The 22,046-nt window shown below is 40.1% G+C and overlaps 1 protein-coding gene across 1 annotated transcript in view; it reads left to right on the forward strand.

The window, feature by feature from the left end:
* Positions 1-19,291, forward strand: part of pi4k2a (phosphatidylinositol 4-kinase type 2 alpha) — a 32,694-nt gene extending 13,403 nt beyond the window's left edge. Inside the window, exons 5-9 of the mRNA XM_073026979.1 lie at positions 1,420-1,481; positions 3,757-3,856; positions 5,729-5,862; positions 8,211-8,270; positions 12,465-19,291. Coding sequence (XP_072883080.1) covers positions 1,420-1,481; positions 3,757-3,856; positions 5,729-5,862; positions 8,211-8,270; positions 12,465-12,623 — 515 coding nt within the window. The 3' untranslated portion in view covers positions 12,624-19,291. The remainder of the gene's footprint in view (positions 1-1,419; positions 1,482-3,756; positions 3,857-5,728; positions 5,863-8,210; positions 8,271-12,464) is intronic.
* Positions 19,292-22,046: the final 2,755 nt, after the last annotated feature.

Consider the following 22,046-nt stretch of genomic DNA (forward strand, 5'->3'; position numbering starts at 1 on the left):
TAACAAAAGTACAACTTTGAAAACAGCACATCACCATGGTAACCTAGGCCTCACACTGTTAGATATTCCTTTTACCCTATCTACCCATCTGTTCCCCTCCCTTCATCTCAGAACTAACTTGCTTCCTCACTCTCTGTTCTTTGATCGGAAATGCTATCTGTTTCTCTCTTCACAGATGCTGCTTGACCTGTTGAGTGTTTCCAGCGTTTTCTGTTTTTATTTTCAAGTTCTTGCATCTATAGTTAAGTTTAAGACCATATTAAAGTATTTGCTGCTCAGAAGGAAGAGGTACTAAGATAGACCAAAGCTTCTAACAAATTTAAACAAAGTTAATGTTAATTGTTTTGCCTAGATCTATGGGAGTAAATTGTTATAAGATGGTAACCATTGAAACTCATGGAAAAAATAGTGATGGTGAAAGTTGAGGTCTGGGTATGGTTTTGATATGACATATTGCAAATGTGTTTCCAGGTGGTGTTTCTCCTCTGGCCATTTGGAAAGTGTGTGCACTGCAGTTCCACTTTTAATTCCACAACCACTGAGCACGTTTCCACCCTTATGCTACAAATGACTCATGTTGGTGTGTGTTTTACTAGACAGTAAAGGAGAGAGCAGCAGTTCCTATATAGTCGAAAGGTACTGATATAGATTTCAGTTTTAGCTGTATATTGAGGAAGGCCATTGTCCCATGATATGAAACATGTAATCCTCATTTCAGAATTCCTCAGTGAAAATGGGCTGGCTTGAGAGGAGTGGGTGCCATTCCCACTGTGGTCAGGCTTTGGATTGACCTAAATTTCTGTTGTGACCTGTATCTATATTCAGTTTGATGCAGAAAGGATGTTAAAGGCAAATTCCTTCCTACTTCTTGAAAGATCCTTGGATAACTGCTGGGATTTTCATTCTGAAGCTGCACAGATCCTCTGGTGGTAATGTTGCAGCTTTCTCTGATGTGTCATTGAAGAATGCATTTATATTTTGTAATTGTCGAGTGATGGTTAGGAGCTGAAAGTGAGTGTGCGTTACTGCTATGTAATCTACTTGTTTGATGTCAGTTCTCAAGATTAGTACTGCTATACTTCATGTTATACTAACACTGCTATACTAACAACAATGTTAGACCCCAGTTTGTTATTGATTATAAGGAGGGTGGCTAAAAGTTCCCCTATCATTACAACAGCTTTGTACAAACAGCCAAATGTATTTTGATTCTAACACAAACCCATGTATATCCTGGTTCCAGTGGTTGACTTAAGCCAAATGAACTGTTGACTTGAGATGAATGATTACATTGTTCTTTGTCCCTGTGAATTTCAAGAGATGTTAATATCTTAAAGGTGTGTGGAAAAATGGCATTAGACGGTGTGTGTTGACAAGTAGAATCCACAAAGTTCTTCACTAAAGTCTCTCTTTCCTTAGATCGTGGTAATGATAACTGGCTGATTAAATATGACTGTCCAATGGATGGGGCTAGTTTGAAGGTGAGTAGTTTTTTTAAATTGTTGGTATTGGACAGGTCTTCTTATGGCGTGTATATATAAAACTTCACAACAGGATAGGAGTGGACTGTTCAACGTGTCTATTGGTATTTGTATTTCTTCTGCACCTCTCTGCATCCTTCCTCATTTTGCTGTCTCATATTCTTTCTGCCTTGTACTTAACCCAACTTCTTAAGTAGCTTGTGCAGTTTGCGTCAATTTTTCTGCACTCTCAGGTAAAGAGAACTGTGAAGAATTTTTCTGCTGTCGTAAATTGAGTGTTACTAGTTTTCCTTTCCCCATAACTGGAAAACTGTTTCTTCTGAAATCTTTCATTATCTTAGACACCTATCTGACACCACCACCCTTTAGGATTTTCTCCTGCCCCCCCCACTACCTGATAATCCTGCACTTGTGGGATTGCTTTTCTGTTACGGTCTTCATAAATAATCTTGCAGTGATAAAATCTATATGGCAACCAAATTTATGCCCAGTACTCGTTGTAGAACCACAATACTGTGTTTAGAGCAACTTCTCTACAGTCTAACCCTATCCCTCTCAAAATAAACCACCACTATTTTATGGCCCATTATGGCCTTGCCTCTGTCTGGCTGCTTCCTCTATAGTTTTCAGGGCTCATGACTTTAAATGCACATCCCTTTAAATGTCAATGAAAGAAATTTTAACTGCATGGAAGTTAAAATAAGCATGCAAATTAGGTTAAAAGATCAGTGAGTCAAGGATGTTTTATTAGATTTATGAAAATCTTTTAGACATGAGAAAGTTATATAGAAATGAGAATGACATTTTCCAATGGGAGGACTTGCCATTCACACTTAACAAAATAAAGACATAGTAACAAAGGCAAGCGTGCTATTGGATGGAATGTAAAACAAAGCAAGTGGCCTTAAATCCAAAATACCAAAAATAAACATGATCTAATTGCTTTGTGGGAACTGTACTTGGAGAGTTGAAAGCTTAGTATTCGAGGAGTTTTGACATTTAGGAAGGACAAACCAAAAAAAACCAGCAAAGGATGTCTGTGGAGGACGATCTGTAGAGTGGGAAGATATTATCTTGGTTTGATGTCAAATTAAAATTAGTCTGAGTTGAGCTAAAAAAAAATAGTTGGGATAACTTATAGGAGTTCATATAAATGTTTAAAAGCATATAACATAGAACAACAGTACAGTACAGGAACAGGCCCTTCGGCCCATCACGTACTGAACTAATTCATGTTAGAAATGGCATGATCAAAAAGTTAAAGATATGCGTAATGTGTATTTGTTGCACAAGGCAAGTTAGAGTATGAATTGGTGAAATGTAGACAAGGTGGCTTGTTGGATCAGTGTGTTGAGGAAGCAACCAGGGTGATGGTTGTTTTGGGTCTTGTTTTGTGCAATGAGGAAGGGTTATATAATCTCATTGTAAAGGGATCTTTAAGGAAGAATAATCACAAAATAATATTTTACAAGTGACATTGTAGTTCAATCTGAAACTAGTATCATAAATATGAAGCAAAACTGATATGAGAGAAAAAATGTTTCCTTGCTCCCCACTGCATGTGATATACTTGTCAGACCCAGGTTTATTATCACTGACATATGGCATGAAATTTGTTGCTTTGCTGCAGCAGGACAGCGTGATACATAAACTAATACAAGTTACAAATATTGCATAATATAAATAATTATGAATATGAATAATCGCATGCCATTCAGAAGCCTGATGGCAGAGGGGAGAGCAGATGGGGCCCCATCATTTGTTCACAGGTCTTTGTGGTTGTCAGCTAAGACTCCAACAGTCGGAGTGGTCTAATCAGTTCATTAATAATGCTGCCTCTCTAATTTAACATTTGTTTGTAAATTGGAATTGGTTTCTTAATGTCACACGTAGCGAGGTACAGTGAATAACTTGATATGCATGCCATCCATGCAGATCATTTCATTATAATTCATTGAGGTAGCAGAGAAAGGAAAACAGTAACAGCAGAGTAAAGTGTTATAGTTACAGAGAAAATGCAGTGCAGGATGACAAAATGGCCATAATAAGATAGATTTTGAGGTCTAGAGTCCATCTTGACGTAGTAAGAAGCCATTAGAACCCGTACTTGAGTGTGGTGCTACATGCTTTAAGGCTTTTGTATCTTCTGCTCCATGGGAGGGAGGAAAAAGAGAATGTCTGCGATGGGTGGGGTCAACACATTAACAATGAGAGTGTGTACAAAGTCAGTGGAGGGCAGGCTATTGTTTGCAATCTGCTGTGTTGTTCCTTGCAGGATGCTGACTGGGTTGTAGTGAAAGAACCTATTATAAAGATTGCTGCAATAGACAATGGATTGGCATTCCCTCTGAAACACCCAGACTCCTGGCGGGCCTGTAAGTAAATCGATATGCTGTTGTAGAATTGAAGCAGAATAAGTATTTATTTAGAGATGTAGATGCAGATGCTCTTCTGGCCCAACGAGCCTGTGCTACCCAATTACACCCGTATAACTAATCAACCTACTAAGCTGTATGTTTTTGGAATGTCAGAGGAAACCAGAACACCCGGTGGAAACACGTGATTATGGGGAGAGCATTCAAGTCAGCAGAGTTTCACAGCTTAGAAGCCATTTTATCCACCCCCCCCACCCCCCAGGTCTGTGCTGCCTCTTTGAAGGCTCATCTAATCAATCTCAATCTTCACCTTCTCTTAAATACTGCAAACTCGCATTGAATATGTACAAATAAATGTTGAATATGTCCTTTAGATCTTCCTTGCTGCCACTTCAGTCCTCTGATTCTATCCCTTATGGCTAGAATCCTAGCGTTGACTGGGTGAGAAATTTAACCAAAGATTAAAGATGCTGATCTTGTTGTGACTTCATACTTCTGATGTGTAGGCAATCTTCTCCATGAACCAACCACTGGTCACTCTTCTTAGTCATTTTTGTAATTTCTGTGGTAATTGGAATTACTGAGATTATGGGAAAGATTGGCAACACTTGATCTAGTTCCAGTCAGCCGCAATGGGTTTGAATATCTTTCTTTTCAAAAGGCCTGATCATTCACAGCCTTTTTGGACTAATTCTGTTTGTATTTTTGGATGGATGTAAGGATTGGATGTGGAATATTTCCAGAAAGATAGGTGCCAAGAATGACAGAAAACAATGAAGTATAAAGGCGTTGCATAAAATTAACACAAGGGGGTTGTGCAATGACTAAGAAGAGTGGCAAGTGGACCACATCAGGAGAAATATGAAAACAGAACAAGATCAACATCTTTAACCTTTGGATAAACTTTTCACCCAGTCAACACTAGGAACCTAGCCGTAAGGGATAGAATCAGTGGACTGAAGTGAGAACAAAGAGAATCTAAAGGATATGTACAAGTATACATGCACATAAGGATACATGTACAAGTAAATTCAGCATTTACTTGTACATGTATTTCAACGTGTACATTGAAACATATAGTGAAATATGATTTTTGTGTCATTGAGCAATGCAGCCCGACTATATGCTCAGGATGGTCTGCAAGTGTCCCTATGCTTCTAGCGTCAGTGTAGCATGTCCGCAATTTAGTAACCCTAATCCGTGCATCCTTGGAATGTGGGAGGAATCCAGAACACCAGAGGAAACCTACCTGATCATGGGGAGAATGTACAAACCCCTTACATGAGCATTATTCATTTATTTATTTTATTGGTTTGAGGTACAGCCCAAAAATCCTCTCTGCCCAATTATATCTGTGTGCCTACTAGTCTGTACATCTTTGGAATGTGGGAGGAAACCAGAGCATTGGGAGGAAACGTGCGATTATGGTGAGAAAGTACGAAATTACAGACAGTGGTAGAATTGAACTCTGGTTACTGGCCTTGTAAATGTATTACGCTAACTGCTACGCTACTGTGCTGCCCCTAAATAACAGACTTACAACTTTAAAGAGCTTTGTAGGCGTCAAATAAGAGAAATGGACCAGTAGGAGATGTTTAGATAGGGTCCATTGTCTTCAAATAACTGTTTGAAAAGGCAACTGACAGGACCAAAAGTGATTCTAGAGGTATCTTTCTCAAAGGGGAGGTTATCATTGTTGTTAAAGGTGTTAGATGTGTTCATAATCTCTTTTGCTTATTATTAACCCATTGGAATGAGATTTAGGCAATGTGACCTTGTTTGTCTTATCACTGGCAAGTGGCTTGTTTGATCGTTACATGCAAAGGAACATTTAAAATAAAGTGTAAGGAAGTTCTTTTACCTCATTTTTAGATCCATTTTACTGGGCCTGGCTACCTCAAGCAAAGATACCATTTTCCCAGGAAATTAAGGACCTCGTTCTTCCAAAGATTTCTGACCCAAACTTTGTAAAAGATTTAGAGGAGGATCTTTACGACCTCTTTAAGGTTGGTATCTTTCAAAAACAAAACACTCTACATTTGGCTGTCAGAGGACAACAGGACTTGATCCTTCCATGTGAAGTCTCCAGAATGCATAACTGTCACAGGTTGGAGAGTGCAAACCTTGGCAAAAGGTACACGTATGTTTGTTCCGTATCTCAGGAGCCATAGTTTCATTATTTGTAATGACTGTGATGACAGGATTGAGTTTTCTTACGTTGTACCTATGCAGGTAAGGTGCAGAAACCTAACACTGTGGGAAGCAGTTTGCTGATGACATTTTCACTGTCCATTTGAATTAAGAGAATTATTCTGCAGAATAACAAAAATCTGAACTGATTCCACAACCTATGGAATTGTTTTCAACTCATGTTCTCAGTATTAATTTTCTATTTGCACAATTTGCCTTCTTTTGCACATTGATTGTTTGACAGTCTTTATGTTTAGTTTTTCATAAATCCTACTGTATTTCTTTGTTCTCTTGTAAATTCCTACAGAAAAATGAATCTCAAGGTAGTATATGGTAATATACAGTACTGTGCAAAAATCTTAGGGGCATGTCTATAGCTAGGGTGCCTAAGACTTTTGCACAGTACTGTTAGTAATTTTATGTATTGTACTGTACTGCTGCCACAAATAAAAATCATGACATATCTGAGTGATGATAAACCTGATCCTGATATTGTAAACTGAGAGTGGGAAGGGGGCAGGGAGAGGAGAATCATTGTTAGGGAGAAGGGAGGGAGCAGGATGCACCAGAGAGACATTCCATAATGATCTATAAACCAGTTGTTTGGAATCAAATGATCTTGTCTGGTGTCTCAGGGCTGGGTGTGTCTGCATCTGTACCACTCACTCACCCTGGCACTCCTCGTCTGTCACCTGGCCCACATCCTTCCTACATGTTGACAAGTACACTACTGTGCAAAAATCTTAAGCACCCTAGCTATACAGGATATACTGTATTTCCCTTGGACCTCTGCACAGTATTGTATATGTACTTTGATAATAAATTTTACTTTGATTTGAAATATCTCTCTGACAAACTGAGATGTCTGAAGAGAACATCTTGAGTTGTATACTGTCAATATTTGGTTCAGTGGTATGCCTGTCAGACCAGTTGAGTGTGATTCTTGCTTATCCTTATTTATCCTACACCTGCCCCTACACCTCCTCCCTCACTACCATTCAGGGCCCCAAACAGACCTTCCAGGTGAGTCTCTTGGGGTTATATACTGTGTTTGGTGCTCCCAATGTGGCCTCTTGTATATCGGTGAGACCCAACGTAGATTGGGAGACAGCTTCACCAAACATCTGTGCCCCATCTGCCAGAACAAGTGGGATCTGCCAGTGGCCGCCCGTTTTAATTCCACTTCCCATTCCCATTCTGATATGTCCACCTATGGCTTACCCCTGTCGGGCTAAGGCCACACTTAGGTTGGAGGAACAACACCTTGTATTCTGTTTGGGTAGCCTCCAACCTGATGGTATGAACATCGATTTCTCAAATTTCCAGCAATGCCTCTTGCCCCCCCCCCCCCCCCACCCTGCCTTTATCATCTCCCATCCCTTGTTCCTCTCTTCCGTTATCTCCCTGCCTACCCATTGCCTCCCTCTGGTGCTCTTCCCCCTCCCCCCACCTTTTCTTTCTTCCATGGACTTCTGTCTCTTTCACCAATCAATTTCCTAGCTCTTTGCTTCATCCCTCCCCCTCCAGGTTTCACCTATCACCTGGTGTTTCTCTGTCCCCTCCCCCCACCTTTTAAATCTACTCCTCAGCTTTTTATCCCCAGTCCCGCCGAAGGGTTTCAGCCTGAAATGTCAACTATTTTTTCCATAGATGCTGCCTGGCCTTCTGAGTTCCTCCAGCATTTTGTGTATGTTGCTCGGATTCCCAGCATCTGCTGATTTTCTTTTCTTTCTTGCTGATCATATTTTTTTAATTGCTTTATATTTTGCTGCTAAAGTAGGCAGGGCCATACTGAATGCTCCCTGCCTGCAGTTCCAGGAACAGATTATTGAGGTTTTAGTATACGTAGATTTAAATACCGTCTAACATGTTTTGCACTCAATCCCCAAACATTTCCCTGTACCCCTTTTGCAGTGGTGTGGTTTCCTGAGAGCTTGTTTGAAGTCTCAAAAGTTGATACTTTGTGGAGACTGCTTCAGAAATGCCCAGTTCTGTTATTTTCTGATTTTAAAAAAGTGCACTGAATAGTTTAGTTTCTACTTTCCAATATAGGAGCTATGGCCTATAACTTTGTCTGTGGAATTCTTTAGCAGTGATTTTAGGTATATACAGGATGTGAGGGCTTTGTACAAGTTTAAAATATCTTTTGCTCTTACATTTGCAGGAAGATCCTGGTTTTGATCGAGGACAGTTCTACAAACAAATTTCTGTCATGAGAGGGCAGGTGAGGCATTGCTTGTATCTCCTAAAACTGCCTATAGTGTACTTGTGAAATTAATCAGCTATAGCAACCTTATAAAGAAAGGCAGTGCACAAGGGTCCCCGAGAGAATGCCCTGTGGGTCAAGGCGTGAGTTATTGAAAGCCCAGCATGAAAATTGAGGTTGGAGGTTTCCACATCGTTCATGAGTCTGAATGTATATACATTTTGAAAGTGGAGTTAAGTGTATAAAATATCTTTTGAGACTCAATGTTGGAAAGTTACCATGTAATAATAGGCACAACTACTGAGAGTGCCCTTGCAGAGTTATCCTTGGCAGTCAGCCACCTGTGATCTTTCTCTTCACCTCTACCACAGCAACCACAATATAGGGCTTCAGTTCTGTTGCCCTGACACGGTTAGCTTGGGTTGTGAGCCCAAACTGTACCATGCAACTCGATCCTTAGTAGAGTTTGAAACCTTTTGTCTACATGCAGCTGTGGCAACCAGAACAAGAGGCACCTGTAATTATCAAGCTGCCTCCCACAGGGCATTAGTCTGACCACATTTGGAGTATTGTGAGCAGTTTTGGGCCCCACATCTAAGAAAAGATGTGTTGACATTGGAGAGGATCCTGAGGAGGTTTACAAGAATGATCCCAGGAATATATGAGGAGCGTTTAGTGGCCCAGAGCCTGGACTCACTGGAGTTTAGAAGAATGAAAGGGGATCTTATTGAATATTGAAAGGCCTAGATAGTGTGAAAGTGGAGAGGATACTTGCAGTAGTGGGGAAGTCTAGGACCAGAAAGTCTAGCCTCAAGAAAAGGATGCCCCTTTAGAACAAAGATAAGGAGAAATTTCTTTAGCCAGAGGGTGATGAATCTGTGGTATTCATTGCCGTGGATGGCTGTAGAGGCCAAGTCATTGAGTGTATTTAAAGAGGAGATTGATAGGTTCTTGACTAGTAAGGGTATTGAAGGTTATGAGGAGAAGGCAGAAGAATGGGATTGGGGTGGAATAAATCAGCCATGATGGAAAAGCAGAGCAGACTCGATGGACTGAATGGCCCAATTCTGCTCCTGTGTCTTGTGGTCTTACAGCTGAAAGAAATGTAAGACTGCCTAACAGCTGAACGCAGGTGCTGTAATTTGTCACTCCAAAGAACTGGTGGTGCCTCACTAGGTATCTTGTTCACACTTCTGAACACTTTCCATATGCATGAATTTAGCAGGTTCTAATATTTTTAATCAAAAGTCACTGAAAGCAGTGAGACGTCAAATGGAGTTTTAATTTTTTTTAGCTTTGAAAATTAAAAGTAAAATTGGATAACAAATGGATGGTATGACCTATATGTTACTGCAGGATCTAATCAAAATGGTTCCTAATTGACTGAGCAAGGAATTTGGATGATCAGTAGATGACTGTGAATGTGGTGGAAAAAATGCAACCCTTGCACTTCTGCTAAATGCCCCTCACATGCCAATGTCATTGACATAGAACAGTACAACACAGTTCAGGCCCCTTGACACAATGTTGTGGCGACCTTTTAATCCACTCTGAGATCAATCAAATCCTTCCCTCCCATGTAGCCCTCCATCTTCTATCAGCTATATGCCTATCTAAGTCTCTTAAATAACTCTAATCTATATGTCTCTACCACCACCTGGGCAGTGCTTTTCACACACTTACCTCTCTGTGTAAAGAACCTCTGACACACCCACTCCCTACACTTCCCTTAATACATGAGTTATGCTCTCTTTGTATTAACTATTTCCACCCTTGGGAAAAGGTGCTGGCAGTCTACTTTCAACGCCTCATACCATCTTGGACACCTCTATCAAGTCACTTTGTCCTCCTATGCTTAAAGATAGAAGCCCTAGCTTGCTTAACCTTTCCTCATAAGGCATATTCATTAATCCAGGCAGTAAATGTTCTGAATAGTATTTTTTTTAATTGTAAAAGACATTAGTGGACTAGACTCTGTAGGTGTGATGATGCTTCTGAACAGCTGTGGTTCCTGATTTTGAGCCATTGATCTGAAAGTCCAAAAGGCTTGGGTTGTAGTAGGCAGACTGAAATAGTACCTGATGAAAACAATGCTATTCAAGTTTCTCATCTTGTTGGGGAAAAATTCATACTGGAGGTAATAAAGGACAGCTTATTAAAGCAAAAAAAAGGCATCCTACAGTTGCAAGAAAAAGTTTGTGAGCCCTTTGCAATCATCTGGTTTTCTGCATTAATTACTCATAAAATGTCTGCTCTTCATCTAAGTCACAATAATAGACAAACACAATCTGCATAAATTAATAACACGAACAATTGTACTTTTCACATCTTTATTGAACACAATGTGTAATCATGCACAGTACAGGCTGGGAGAAGTATCTGAACACTCATTTAATAACTGGTAGAACCTCTTTTAGCAGCAATTACCCCCACCGAATGTTTCTTGTAGCTGTTGATCAGATTTGCACAGTGGTGAGGAGGAATTTTAGACCATTCCTCCATTCAAAGCTGCTTCAGTTCAACAATATTTCTGGGATACCTTGCATGAATGGCCCTCTTCAGGCCATGCCACAGCATCTCACTTGGGTTAAGGTCTGGACTCTGACTTGGCCATTTCAAAACACCATTTTTTTTTCTATTTAAACCAGTCTGTTGTTGATTTACTCTTGTGTTTCGGATCATTGTCTTGTTGCATCATCCAACTTGTATTGAGCTTCAGCTGACGGACTGCTATGACATTCTCCTATAAAATGTCTTGATACAATTTTGAATTCATTGTTCCCTCAACGATTGCAAGCTGACCAGGCCCTGAGGCAACAAAGCAACCCCAAACTATAATGCCCATTCATTTTGGCATTGGTGTGCAGTCCTTTTTCGTTCAAATATAGCGGTGTTTTTTGCCAAGAAATTCACCTTTTGTCTCATTTGTCCACAAAACATTGTTCCAGTAGTGTTGTGGAACACCCAGGTGTTTTTTTTTTTGCAAACTTGAGATGTGCAGCAATGTTTTTTTTTGGAGAGCAGTGGTTTCCTCAGTAGTGTCCTTCCATGAATACCATTCTTGTTCAGTGTTTTTCTTATAGTGGACGTAGGATCAAAGACTTTAGCAAGTTCCAGAGATGGCTGCAGGTCTTTTGCTGTTACCCTTGGGTTCTTTTTCACCTCCTTCAGCATTGCACACTGTGCTCTTGGTGTGATCTTTGCAGGATGCCCACTCCTAGGGAGAGTAGCAACAGTACTGAATATCCTCCATTTGTAGACATTTCCTTTTACTGTGGACTGATGAACACTCAGGCCTTTAGAAATGCTTTGTAGCTGTTTCCAGCTTCATGCATCTCTACAATTCTTCTTCTCAGGCCCTCTGAAAGTTGTTTTATTGGCATGGTGCACATGAACAGGACTTTCTTGAGAAGAGCAGGCTCTGTCAGTAACCTGACTTTGTGTGTCTTTTTTTTTTATATAGGGCAGGGCACCTCTACAACCCATACATCCAATCTCATCTCATTGATTGGAAAACCTGACTCCAAATAGCTTTTGTAGAAGGCATTACCCCAGAGGTTCACATAGATTTTTGAACCCAGACTGTGATTGTTTAAATGGTGTACTCAGTATTGCAGAGAAGAAGTACAATTGTTTGTGTGTTATTAGTTAAAGCAGAATATGTGTGTCTGTTATTGTGACTTAGATGAAGATCAAACTACACTTACAAGTAATTAACACAGAAAGCAAGGTAATTGCAAAGTGTTCACAAACTTTTTCTTGCAACTGTAAATACTAGGTCTGAAAAAATGCTTGTAATGGATTAGGCAGTCTCTATAAAGAGAAAAGCTCTTCATACTATTTCAGTAATAGAAGGTCTTGATGTTAATTCTCCATTGATGCAGCCTGCCCTTCTGCACCCAGCCAGTGTTTTCTTCTGGGCCCTCCGGCAAAGTAGGGGTTGAAAGCCGTCTCCTGAAGTTGATTGTGTAAAGAACTCAAACACAGAAACACTTAAATACAAGAGATTCAGCTGATGCTGGAAATCTAGAGCAATACACACAAAGTGCCGGAAGAACTCCACAGGTCACGCAGCACCTGTGGAGATGTATAAACTGTTGATGTTTTGGGCTGAAATCCTTCATGAGTACTAATAGAAGCATACTTGTAATTAATCTCATGTTGTTTCCAATCTGACATTGTTTTCTCTTCTCTCTCCATCCCAATCCCAAGATTTTAAATCTCACGCAGGCTCTGAAGGATGGGAAGTCACCTCTGTTGCTCATTCACATCCCACCTGTCATTGTTGAAACAACGCGAAGCCACCATCGTAGCAGTGACTTGTATACACAAAGCTTCCAGAGCAGAAAACCTTTTTTTACATGGTGGTAGCATGGCCGAATATAGGGAGAGAAACCCTGTTACATGCACTGATTGACAGTCCTGATAATTCGCATCTCCTCTGCTCCTTGCTGATGAGGACTCTGGGCTCACTTCACGTGTGGAGAGCGAGAGAGGTCAGCTTTGTCTGTTGTCCTATGTATGACCATTGCACAAGATGCCACTACATCTCTGAGAAATGTTGAATGAAGGGGATTCTTCTGAGCGATTTGCACTTAATTCAAGCACCCTTCCCTGAAATTATCCATTGTTCCTCAATTCCTCTGATGGCTCAGATGCTTGGATACCACTGGACTCTGTAATGCTGCTTCTGTTGAGCTAATTTATGATGTTTTAGGCACAGAATTTTCTTGGTGTGTCTTATCTTTGCCCTTTTCACTGAGCCCCAAAACTGGAAGTTTTTTTTTGCACTAAAATGATATTGGTTCAAATTGCAACCTAGTGCACTTCATGATAAAATAGGTACAAGTTAGAGCTGGAATAATCTGCTATAATCATGGTCCATCCCATTCCACTTTACAGTGTATTTCTGCTTTTACAGAGGAAAGTGCATGTAGGATAAAGGAGAGCTGTGGATACAAGAAGCGATCATGCTGTACTTGTGAAGAAAATCTGTCATAGAAGACATCGGCCTCTGTCAGCTGGCGTGTGGGCGGGTAGCTGCACAATCACTTAATCTCTCCATCCGCTTGCAACAGTCTGAATCCCAGCCAGATCAAAATGTTTCTCGTTGCTGGGTTTGCAACCCTTTGGCCTTAAATCTACAGCATGAGTTTGCAGTTCTGTAGATAAAAATTGCACCCGTGGCACCCTCCTCCTGCCCTCTTCCCCAACCTTCTATTTTATTACATTGTACATGTCCTATCAGGGGAAGGGATGTGCATGTAAAATGGTATTCAGTCTACATAGCTTGATTGTGATCAAGGAGTAATCTAACTGTAATCAGAAGCTAATATAGCATGTATATATATACATATATATATATATATATAAGCCAAAATAATGGCTAATGCAAAAACTTTGCACAAGGGTCCTGTAACTGCCCACTGTTTCTAGTGCACCACTTCTTGGCTTTAATGGTTTTTATCTTGCTGTGACTGAAGTATGTTCAGCAGATTCCTATTCAGGTTGGAAATATTCCTCTTTGCCAATCTTTCTGCCTAACAGAATGCTTTGTTCTTTTGCTTTTCCAAACTTCAGTTTACTGTTTTGGAGCACTGATGCCAGAGCAAGAGGAGGAGATTCAGATCTTTTAAATTGTCAGCTCTGTGGGTGTCCAGGTGCTGGGTTGTGGATATCGTGTCCTTTTCTTCATTTTCCCTCTCTCCCTGCTTTCTAATTGGGTGGGAGGTGAGGGGGTGGAGTAGATGGGGTTGCCAGATATTGAGCAGAGGGCATGTCGACTGTATTCAAAGAGAAGTTATGTTCTATTTAGGTAATCTGATGGTCTCTCTAAGTAATCTGTTCCTCTTGCTTGGGCAGCTGCCTCACCCCCTCTGCTTGTCACCTACAGCGAGGTTTAAAGACTCTAATATTCTGTGTCATTGTAACATGAAATGATCACTCCACAAGAGGAGATAATGACCTTGATATTTTTTAAATGGTTAACATGAGGAAAAAGCTGCTTGGGCATTGTTTGAATTATGGACACATCTTTATAACTAGACTCTTAACTGGTTTGATTGAAAAACTGGCTGACCTGTATCTGATATATTTAAACAACAATTGAAATGGTGCCCGTGTCCTATATTCCTCTTGTGGTGAACCAGAAGTACTTAGATTCCAGGGAGGCATATTTACCTTGTTGCCCTTAACATCACCCATTCCTGACTTTTGAGAGGGAGCATGAGAGAAAGAAAAGGTATCTGCGATATCCTTTGTCAGACTCAGGATTGAAACGTACATATTAACGCTGCTGCAGTATATAAGGTTATTTCAGGAGTTCCGACTGGTCTGGATTGTATGCTTCCCTCGTCCAGTGATTATTAACACTCAATCCCGCATCTTTACAGAATCGACTCCCTAATTATTATTGAGAAAGGATGGGGCCAGGTATGTGATGTACTTTCTAAACTTGCATTGATCGTCTAGGTTGAAGGCAGGTAGTCAACATTTGAAAGCTTTTCTGTTTTTTGAAATGTTTTGTCATCCACATTTAAAGAAATATTCCACTAAAGTGAGGCAGTCGCAAAAGTTGTAAGGCAGTCTATACACTCCTTTTCCTTTGTCATTGACCACTTTAAATATTAGGTATGCATTGATGTAGCAATTATGTTACCTCCTTACTGTAGGGCCTAGTGTTGCTCAGTTGGAATATGTAGTATACCCTTCACTCAGACTAAACCTAATTAATGTGGGAACACAAGTGGTGTTTGCTTACTAGCCAATCCTTTTTGTCTTTGTCAGTGGAAAACGAACCTTCTTTAATTGGACGTGGCCAGTCTCCACTTTGACCACGTGAATACTTTAAGGAAGAAAAACTATGCAATTGATGTGGGATTTTCATTGTACCAGCTTTTTTTTTGTCGGTGTTACAAGCTTGTCCATCCCATCTCTCCCAGCCTTTCCACATTAAAGGTGAAAGGGAATGTGGGTGTTCATTTTTTTTTGTTTACCAAAGGAGGCTGTTGGAGATGGGAAAACCAAAATCAGTGCAGTTAGTGCTTTGGATCATCTGCTGTGAAATTTAATTTAGTAAAATTGAAGAAGTGAATGGTTTATTCCTGGTTGCCCCTAACTGAAAGCCTACTTGGAATTGGGAGAGGCGGTGGAGAGTTAATGCACAATTGTTGATTTGTCCATAGCCTGGTATCTACCCTGGTTTTCAGTAGTGTCACTTTGAATTTACTCAAGTAGTCTGAGTCTCTGTCATGCTGTATGTCAAGATTTTAGTTTATAAATCTTTATATGGTAACATCTGTACTGTCTGACCTTTTTAGCTTCAAATTTTCAATGTTTTGGCCAAGTTGTCTGTCCGTTCACTGGGTGATCTTGTTTTACACTCTGACTGAGTTAGCAACAAAACTTCACTAAAGAATTTCTAAAAATATCCTTGTACAACCACTTAACGTGAACAAAGTAAGCAGTGATATGTTTTATTTTCATGAACTCTAGAAAGATTTTCAGGCAACACAGAGTGTCTTAGTTGCAAATGACTGAATATTATGTATATTGTGGTCACTAATGTTTTGATTAGTGATCTGTGTAAAATGGACTAGCTAGCTATTGTGGGGTAGGATACTGTGTTCAGCACTTTGCAAAATAAGTGAGCACATTGGGTGACAGTGAAGAAAGATGAGGTGAATTGCACAGTTTCTTGCTTCATTCCTGGGGTGATGTTTGAAAAATTGTTGGAATAAATCTTCAAAGTACATTGCACAATTTTGAATCTAGTAGACATTATTTTAAAGCATTATAATTAGATGACAAATTTAAATTAGTCAGCATTCTTCTAAGAATTAAACTTCATCTCATCATTTTGTGACTCTCTCCCAGTGAGATGGAGAATACGCACTATCTAGAACACGGACAATGGATGGTCACACACATAGTCTGATTTAACTTTCCTTGGGTGTTTAAGCCTAACACATATTTAGGTCTGTCATTTAAATTATTGCTTGGGTTTAATACTTGCAATCTACATCTGCCAATCGCTGGAGTAACTTTTAGTAATTCTGTATGGAAATTCTATGTGAGGAAGTCTTTAATGGGTGCATGTGTTATGGTGGGGATGACTGAATACAATAAAACTGTATTCTAGTCCAGTTAGGACTGATTTTAAAATGACTACCCCAAGGGTCTTTTTGCTTGCATTAGCTGAAGTCGCAGCCTTATTGAATGTGGGGTGAGGATAGAGAATGGAAAATAAAGTTAGGAAATCTTTGAGTGATTTTAGTTTTAATTTTGTAATGGGACATTGAACTTTTAATATAACCATGGCTGATCTAATGGGAGAGATGTCCTGGTGTGTACATTTCCTTTTCCCCATCACAGCCATTTTCCTAGAAAGTATATATATGTACTTAAACTTCAATCTTGTACCCTTCAGAGAAAAACATTGTCAACTTAGTCATTTTAGATGCAGAGTGGCCGCTTGGATAGAATTCTTGTGGTTACCACTCTACAGAGATAAAAGCAAAATGTAATGGGCAGTACCTCAAGTTGTGCAATTTGTTGAAGTCTCATTAGTTCTGTGTAACTTCTGATGCCCTTCCCTCCCTCTTAATGTCCCCCTTTTCATAATGTGCAGCTTCTTTCAAGGAGTATGTCCTACCGATCCTCACTAGAGCTGACCATGTTTTGGGGCAAACTTTTCTGCTGATATTTGTGTTCCTTTCCTCTTCCCCAGGTATTTCTCACCTCTCCCAGTAGAATGTGCTTAAAATCTGTGTTTTCAAGCAAAAAAACTTCTCTTTAAAGTGGCAGATTTTATGATGTACCAATTCCCCCCACTCCCAAAAAAAAGCTTTAAATCTCTCTACAAATCTTCATATGACTCATTTGGGACAACACCCACAGAGTCTTGCTCTTTACAATTAAGAGGGAGGTATCCATTTTTATCCCTTTAACTCTGTCTAAGTATTATATGCATTTGATTTATCAGTCATCAATATGTATATTTATTATTTTTTGATGAATGCAGTTCTTATCTCCGCCACCTTCCACATCTTTCTGCATTCTAAGTGTGCTCTGAAAATGACCATTTGAATACTTATCCGTGTGGATTAATCCTCTAAAAGTCCCATGCATTTTCTGTTGAGGGCCAATGGTGGTCTCACCACATGCTCTCTTATGCAAAATAGTTTGAGGTGAACAATCAGCTGTTCATGTGTCTTCCCAAATAAGTAGCCATTTTGCTTAATGATCCAGCGTTTGGTTAGTCGCATGTTTCTGTTAGTATATTAATCAAAAGCTACATGTACACTGGTTTGTTCCATCTTACCCATGTCTTCTCAGATGCAGATTTGAAACTGTTCCAGGATGGCTCGTATTTTGCTCTTGCCCCAAATGTGTGCTGCAGCTTCACACCTTGTAGAACTTTATGACCCCTTATTATCAGATTCTTGCCCTCTGGTAAAGAGATGGATGTGAGAGCTTGATTCTCCAATTCCTAATATTGTTTGTTGAGGGTAATTTGTGCCCCCTGATATTGGGGGGGGGGGGTGGTTGGAGTAGGTGGTTGATGATTTCAATCCTGTCATTGTTATCTCCCGTAGCAACCATCAAGAACTCCACGGTCAAAATGAATCCTGAGTCAGTCCCATCAGAATACTTTGCCATTTTGTAAAACCTGTGCAGTTCCATTTCGACAGCGTTTGATTTGTTTGTTCCCTTTGGCATGTAAGGGTTCTGGTGATGGTAAATGTAAGAATTGGAACAATTCTCTTCATTTGATTTGTTGTCTGGCTCCTTTGCAATATTCCGCTCACTTAACCAGCTAACACACAATTTGCAGTTTCACCACTGCCTGTTTTAATGAGATTTCTTTCAGGTTTGCAGAGGAATATATTTAAAGTTACCTTGGAGAATTTTTTTGCAAGTTAGGTTTTATTTTGAGTCATTCTATATATAGTGTTGGAATACAGTTAAATATGAATCCTGCGGCAGATAATAGTTATGCCATTTGGGGAATGAACTGTATTTTTATCCTGCTTGGATGCAAACTTCTGTAGAAAATTCCTTCAAGCACCTAACGATCTCACAAGCTATCTGGTCACTTTCAGACTCACATTTGAGGGTTGGAATGGAGAGTCCTTGTGGTAAAGTGCTCCAGCTCAGTTTTCAACTCTGTTATTGAACTAGCAAACCTTTACATTGGTCAAAAACTATTATGCAAGTCTCTGAACACAGTCTTCAATTGTCCATTATGTGGGCAGGGGGTTGGGGGGGAATCTATGATAAAGGTACTGCTCTGGTATTCATTATGCCTTAAGATATGGAATTTATTTTTTTAAAAGATTATTTAAACTGCATTATCTAAAGTATATGTGTGGCACTATGGTGTGTACCTGCCGACAGGGGTGGTCTGCTGTGAATGTGGGGCTCTCGAGATGACTACTAATGCCATCAGTGTATAACTGCTTCTCCTTATCAATCCACTCAATAGGCCATTCTTAATCTCTGCACTTCCTTCGGAAGTTCTGGAAAGGAACTGGAACTTTGTCTTAAATAGGTTGGTGAGCTTTTTATTTCTGTACCCATCGTTCAATGAAGAGATTTTGAAATTGATACCTATCCAACATGCTTAGATTGTTGGCTCCCTTTCCAATCAGCCTTGCTTATCTCTCCTGTCAGGGAGCTTAAGTTAGTTGTGAGTAGCATCATGACAGTTTAAAATCTGCTTTTAGCACCAGTGGAATGGAAAGACAAATTTTTCACTATGTTTCAAGTTGCCAGCAGGGGATGCCAAGCGTGGTATAACACTATTCGACTGTATCGGACCATTACTTATCAGAGAAGCTGTTAATGATTAATACTTCTGCCAGTTTAAACTGCTTTATTTTTTTTGCTTGATACTGAATCTGTAATGTATTGTTCTGATAAAGCACTGTATACTCTGTAATGTATTTAAATATATAAAACAAGAACCAAATAATCACTTTCTGCAAGTATAAATCTGCCAAACTACTGTTTAGCATTTGATAAATTTTCTAACGTGACCTGTTTCAGCCCTCTGTTTATATTATTTGTAATGTTAATGATATGATTTGGGGTGACTGAGGGGGAAAATATGGGACCCAGTCCAGGGTGGTTAGATAGGCACGTGGATGAAAGAAAAGTGAAGGGCTATGTGGGAAGAAAGGGTTAGATTGAGTAGGTTTAAAGGTCAGCACAACATCATGAGCTGAAGCAACACACACAAAATGCTGGTGGAACACAGCAGGCCAGGCAGCATCTATAGGGAGAAGTACAGTCGATGTTTCGGGCCGAGACTCGGTCCTGACGAAGGATCTCGGCCCAAAACGTCGACTGCTTCTTCCTATAGATGCTGCCTGGCCTGCTGCATTCCACCAGCATTTTGTGTGTGTTGCTTGAATTTCCAGCATCTGCAGATTTCCTCATGTTTGCATCATGAGCTGAAGGGCTGTATTGTGCTATGTTCTATGGTTTTTGAGCCTATCGTTGGAGTGATGACCTTGCACCATCAGACCAGAGCCCTTGACAAGATTGGAGCCAATCCTGGGCAAACCATGATCAATTGTCATCTTCTGATAGAGAGGCTTGTGAGTTCCTGAAACACCAGGAGCGATGCCATCTGGAGTTTAGTCATCTGGTGCATAGCTCTTGTAGGGTCAAAGGTGGAGGTTCCAGACAGAGAGTGATCAAACCAAGACTTCAGCAGTGGAGCTGGTAGAAGATGATGGCACATCACAATGTGGTATAGGTAGAGGAAGGCTGCAGCAGTGAAGGGTACCCTGTTATCTCGCATTCCATGCCACTGAACTCTGACCCCGATTTGTCAAGGACTGTGTAGTGGCTGACCGTGCATCAGCCTCCCAGTGTTAAAGTCATGCATGGGCATTCTCCACTAGGGCACCAATAGACAACCTCTCAGGAGCACATCTTAATCAACTCAAGTGATCACACTACTCCTGCTTAATTGTTGTTAACCTCAAACAGTGCCATCTTAGATTCTTGTCCAGAAGTGCAGGATATGTTAGCAGATCCTGAAGTATTGCACAGCACTGAGGAACAAATGACTGATCCTTGCCCATTAGCTCTTACTTATTCCTACCAGATTTGTGTCGACAGCAGATCTGGATACATTGTACTTGGTTTTCTCTAAACTATTGATCCCATCTCTCGACAAGTTCCAGACTCCCATCACTATGGGTGAGGGAGAAATGCTCTATCTCTCCTAATACTTCTGTCAGTAACTTCAAATTCATACCCCCAACTCTCTTGGGGAAATGGATCTCTCTTATTTACTCTGTCAGCCTCCCTTGCCCCCATAATTGTATAGATATTAATTAAATGGCTCCTTTGCTTCAACTTCATCCTTTCCAATCTTTGCTCATAATTGCAAATTTTCCTGTTTTGGCAACATCCTTATAGACCTCATCTGCATCTTTCCAACTTCCCTGTAATGTACTGACTAGAACTATTAGTAGTAATTGTGTATAGTGAATAGTAGTACTTGGTTAGCATGGATGAGTTGGGCTGAAGGACCGGTTTCCTTGCTGAATAATAGACTACTCAAGCTCTATTCAGTCCTCTCATAGACATTGCTTGTCATTGTGTGTTCTGTGCCTTGTCAGACATAAGCAGAACATCTATATGCCCAATTTAACCACCACTTTGACCTGTACCACCACTAAGGATTAGTGGAAACAGATCCCAATATTTTTCTTCACTTTTCAATCCCAGGAGTGGTGGTGGAGGGAGGTATAGAGAGGTCACTTAAGAAACACAGAAAACCTACAGTGCAATACAAGCCCTTTGGCCCACAAAGTTGTGCCAAACATGTCTCTAACTCTTGTTAGAACATGTCCGAATCTCTTTAGAAAGACGTGGATGATAGAAAATGGAGGTCTATGTGGGAGGGAAGGTTTAGGTTGATGTTAAGAGTAGGTTAAAAGGTTGGCACAATATCGTGGGCTGAAAGGCCTGTACTGTGCTGTAATGTTCGGTTCCATGATATTTATTGTGTATTGCACCCCATTTTTTAAAGATTGTTTCATTTGCCATTTTTATGCCCAGCTGAGTAGACCAGCTACACTTTCCTGCAGTATAAAGTTTTAAAAAATATATGCCACAGTAACCACACAGCCCAGTTTATATCACTGTGAATTAATCTAACATTTCTCTTTTACTTTGAAGTCATACAGATCTATGTACAATATATAACTGGAATAATCTTTGAGTACTAAAGCTGCAGAGCTAAATTTGGATCCAATTTGATGCTTTCCCATGATTCCAGCGGGCTGTTACTTTGACCTGTCTCTTAATTTTGGAACTTGTTAAATATTCTGCTGATATCCATGTGGACCATGTCAAACATACTGCCATCATGAATTATTGTTGCCTCAAAAAAAATAATACCTGTTACAAATCCATTGCTGCTCTGAACGCCAGTGGCATAACAGGCAGTAACTAACTAACTAACTAACTTATAAATCCATGATTAATTGCTGCCCTTTAAGTGAAGATTTATTCCATCCATTGCAACATAGATGCAAATACAAAGAAGGTTATTTTTCAATAGGAGTTTGAGGAGATTTGGTATGTCACCAAAGACTAGCAAATTTCGATTAATGTACCATTGAGAGCATTCTAACTAATTGCATCACAGTCTGTATTGAGGTGCCATTTATCAGGATTGGAAAAAGCTGCAGAGGATTGTAAACACAGCCAGCTCTGTTATGGGCACTAGCCTCACCACCAACGAAATCTTCAAAACACAGCACTTCAAAA

Source organism: Hemitrygon akajei, chromosome 23 (genome assembly GCF_048418815.1).
Source record: "Hemitrygon akajei chromosome 23, sHemAka1.3, whole genome shotgun sequence".
Taxonomy (NCBI): Eukaryota; Metazoa; Chordata; class Chondrichthyes; order Myliobatiformes; family Dasyatidae; genus Hemitrygon; species Hemitrygon akajei.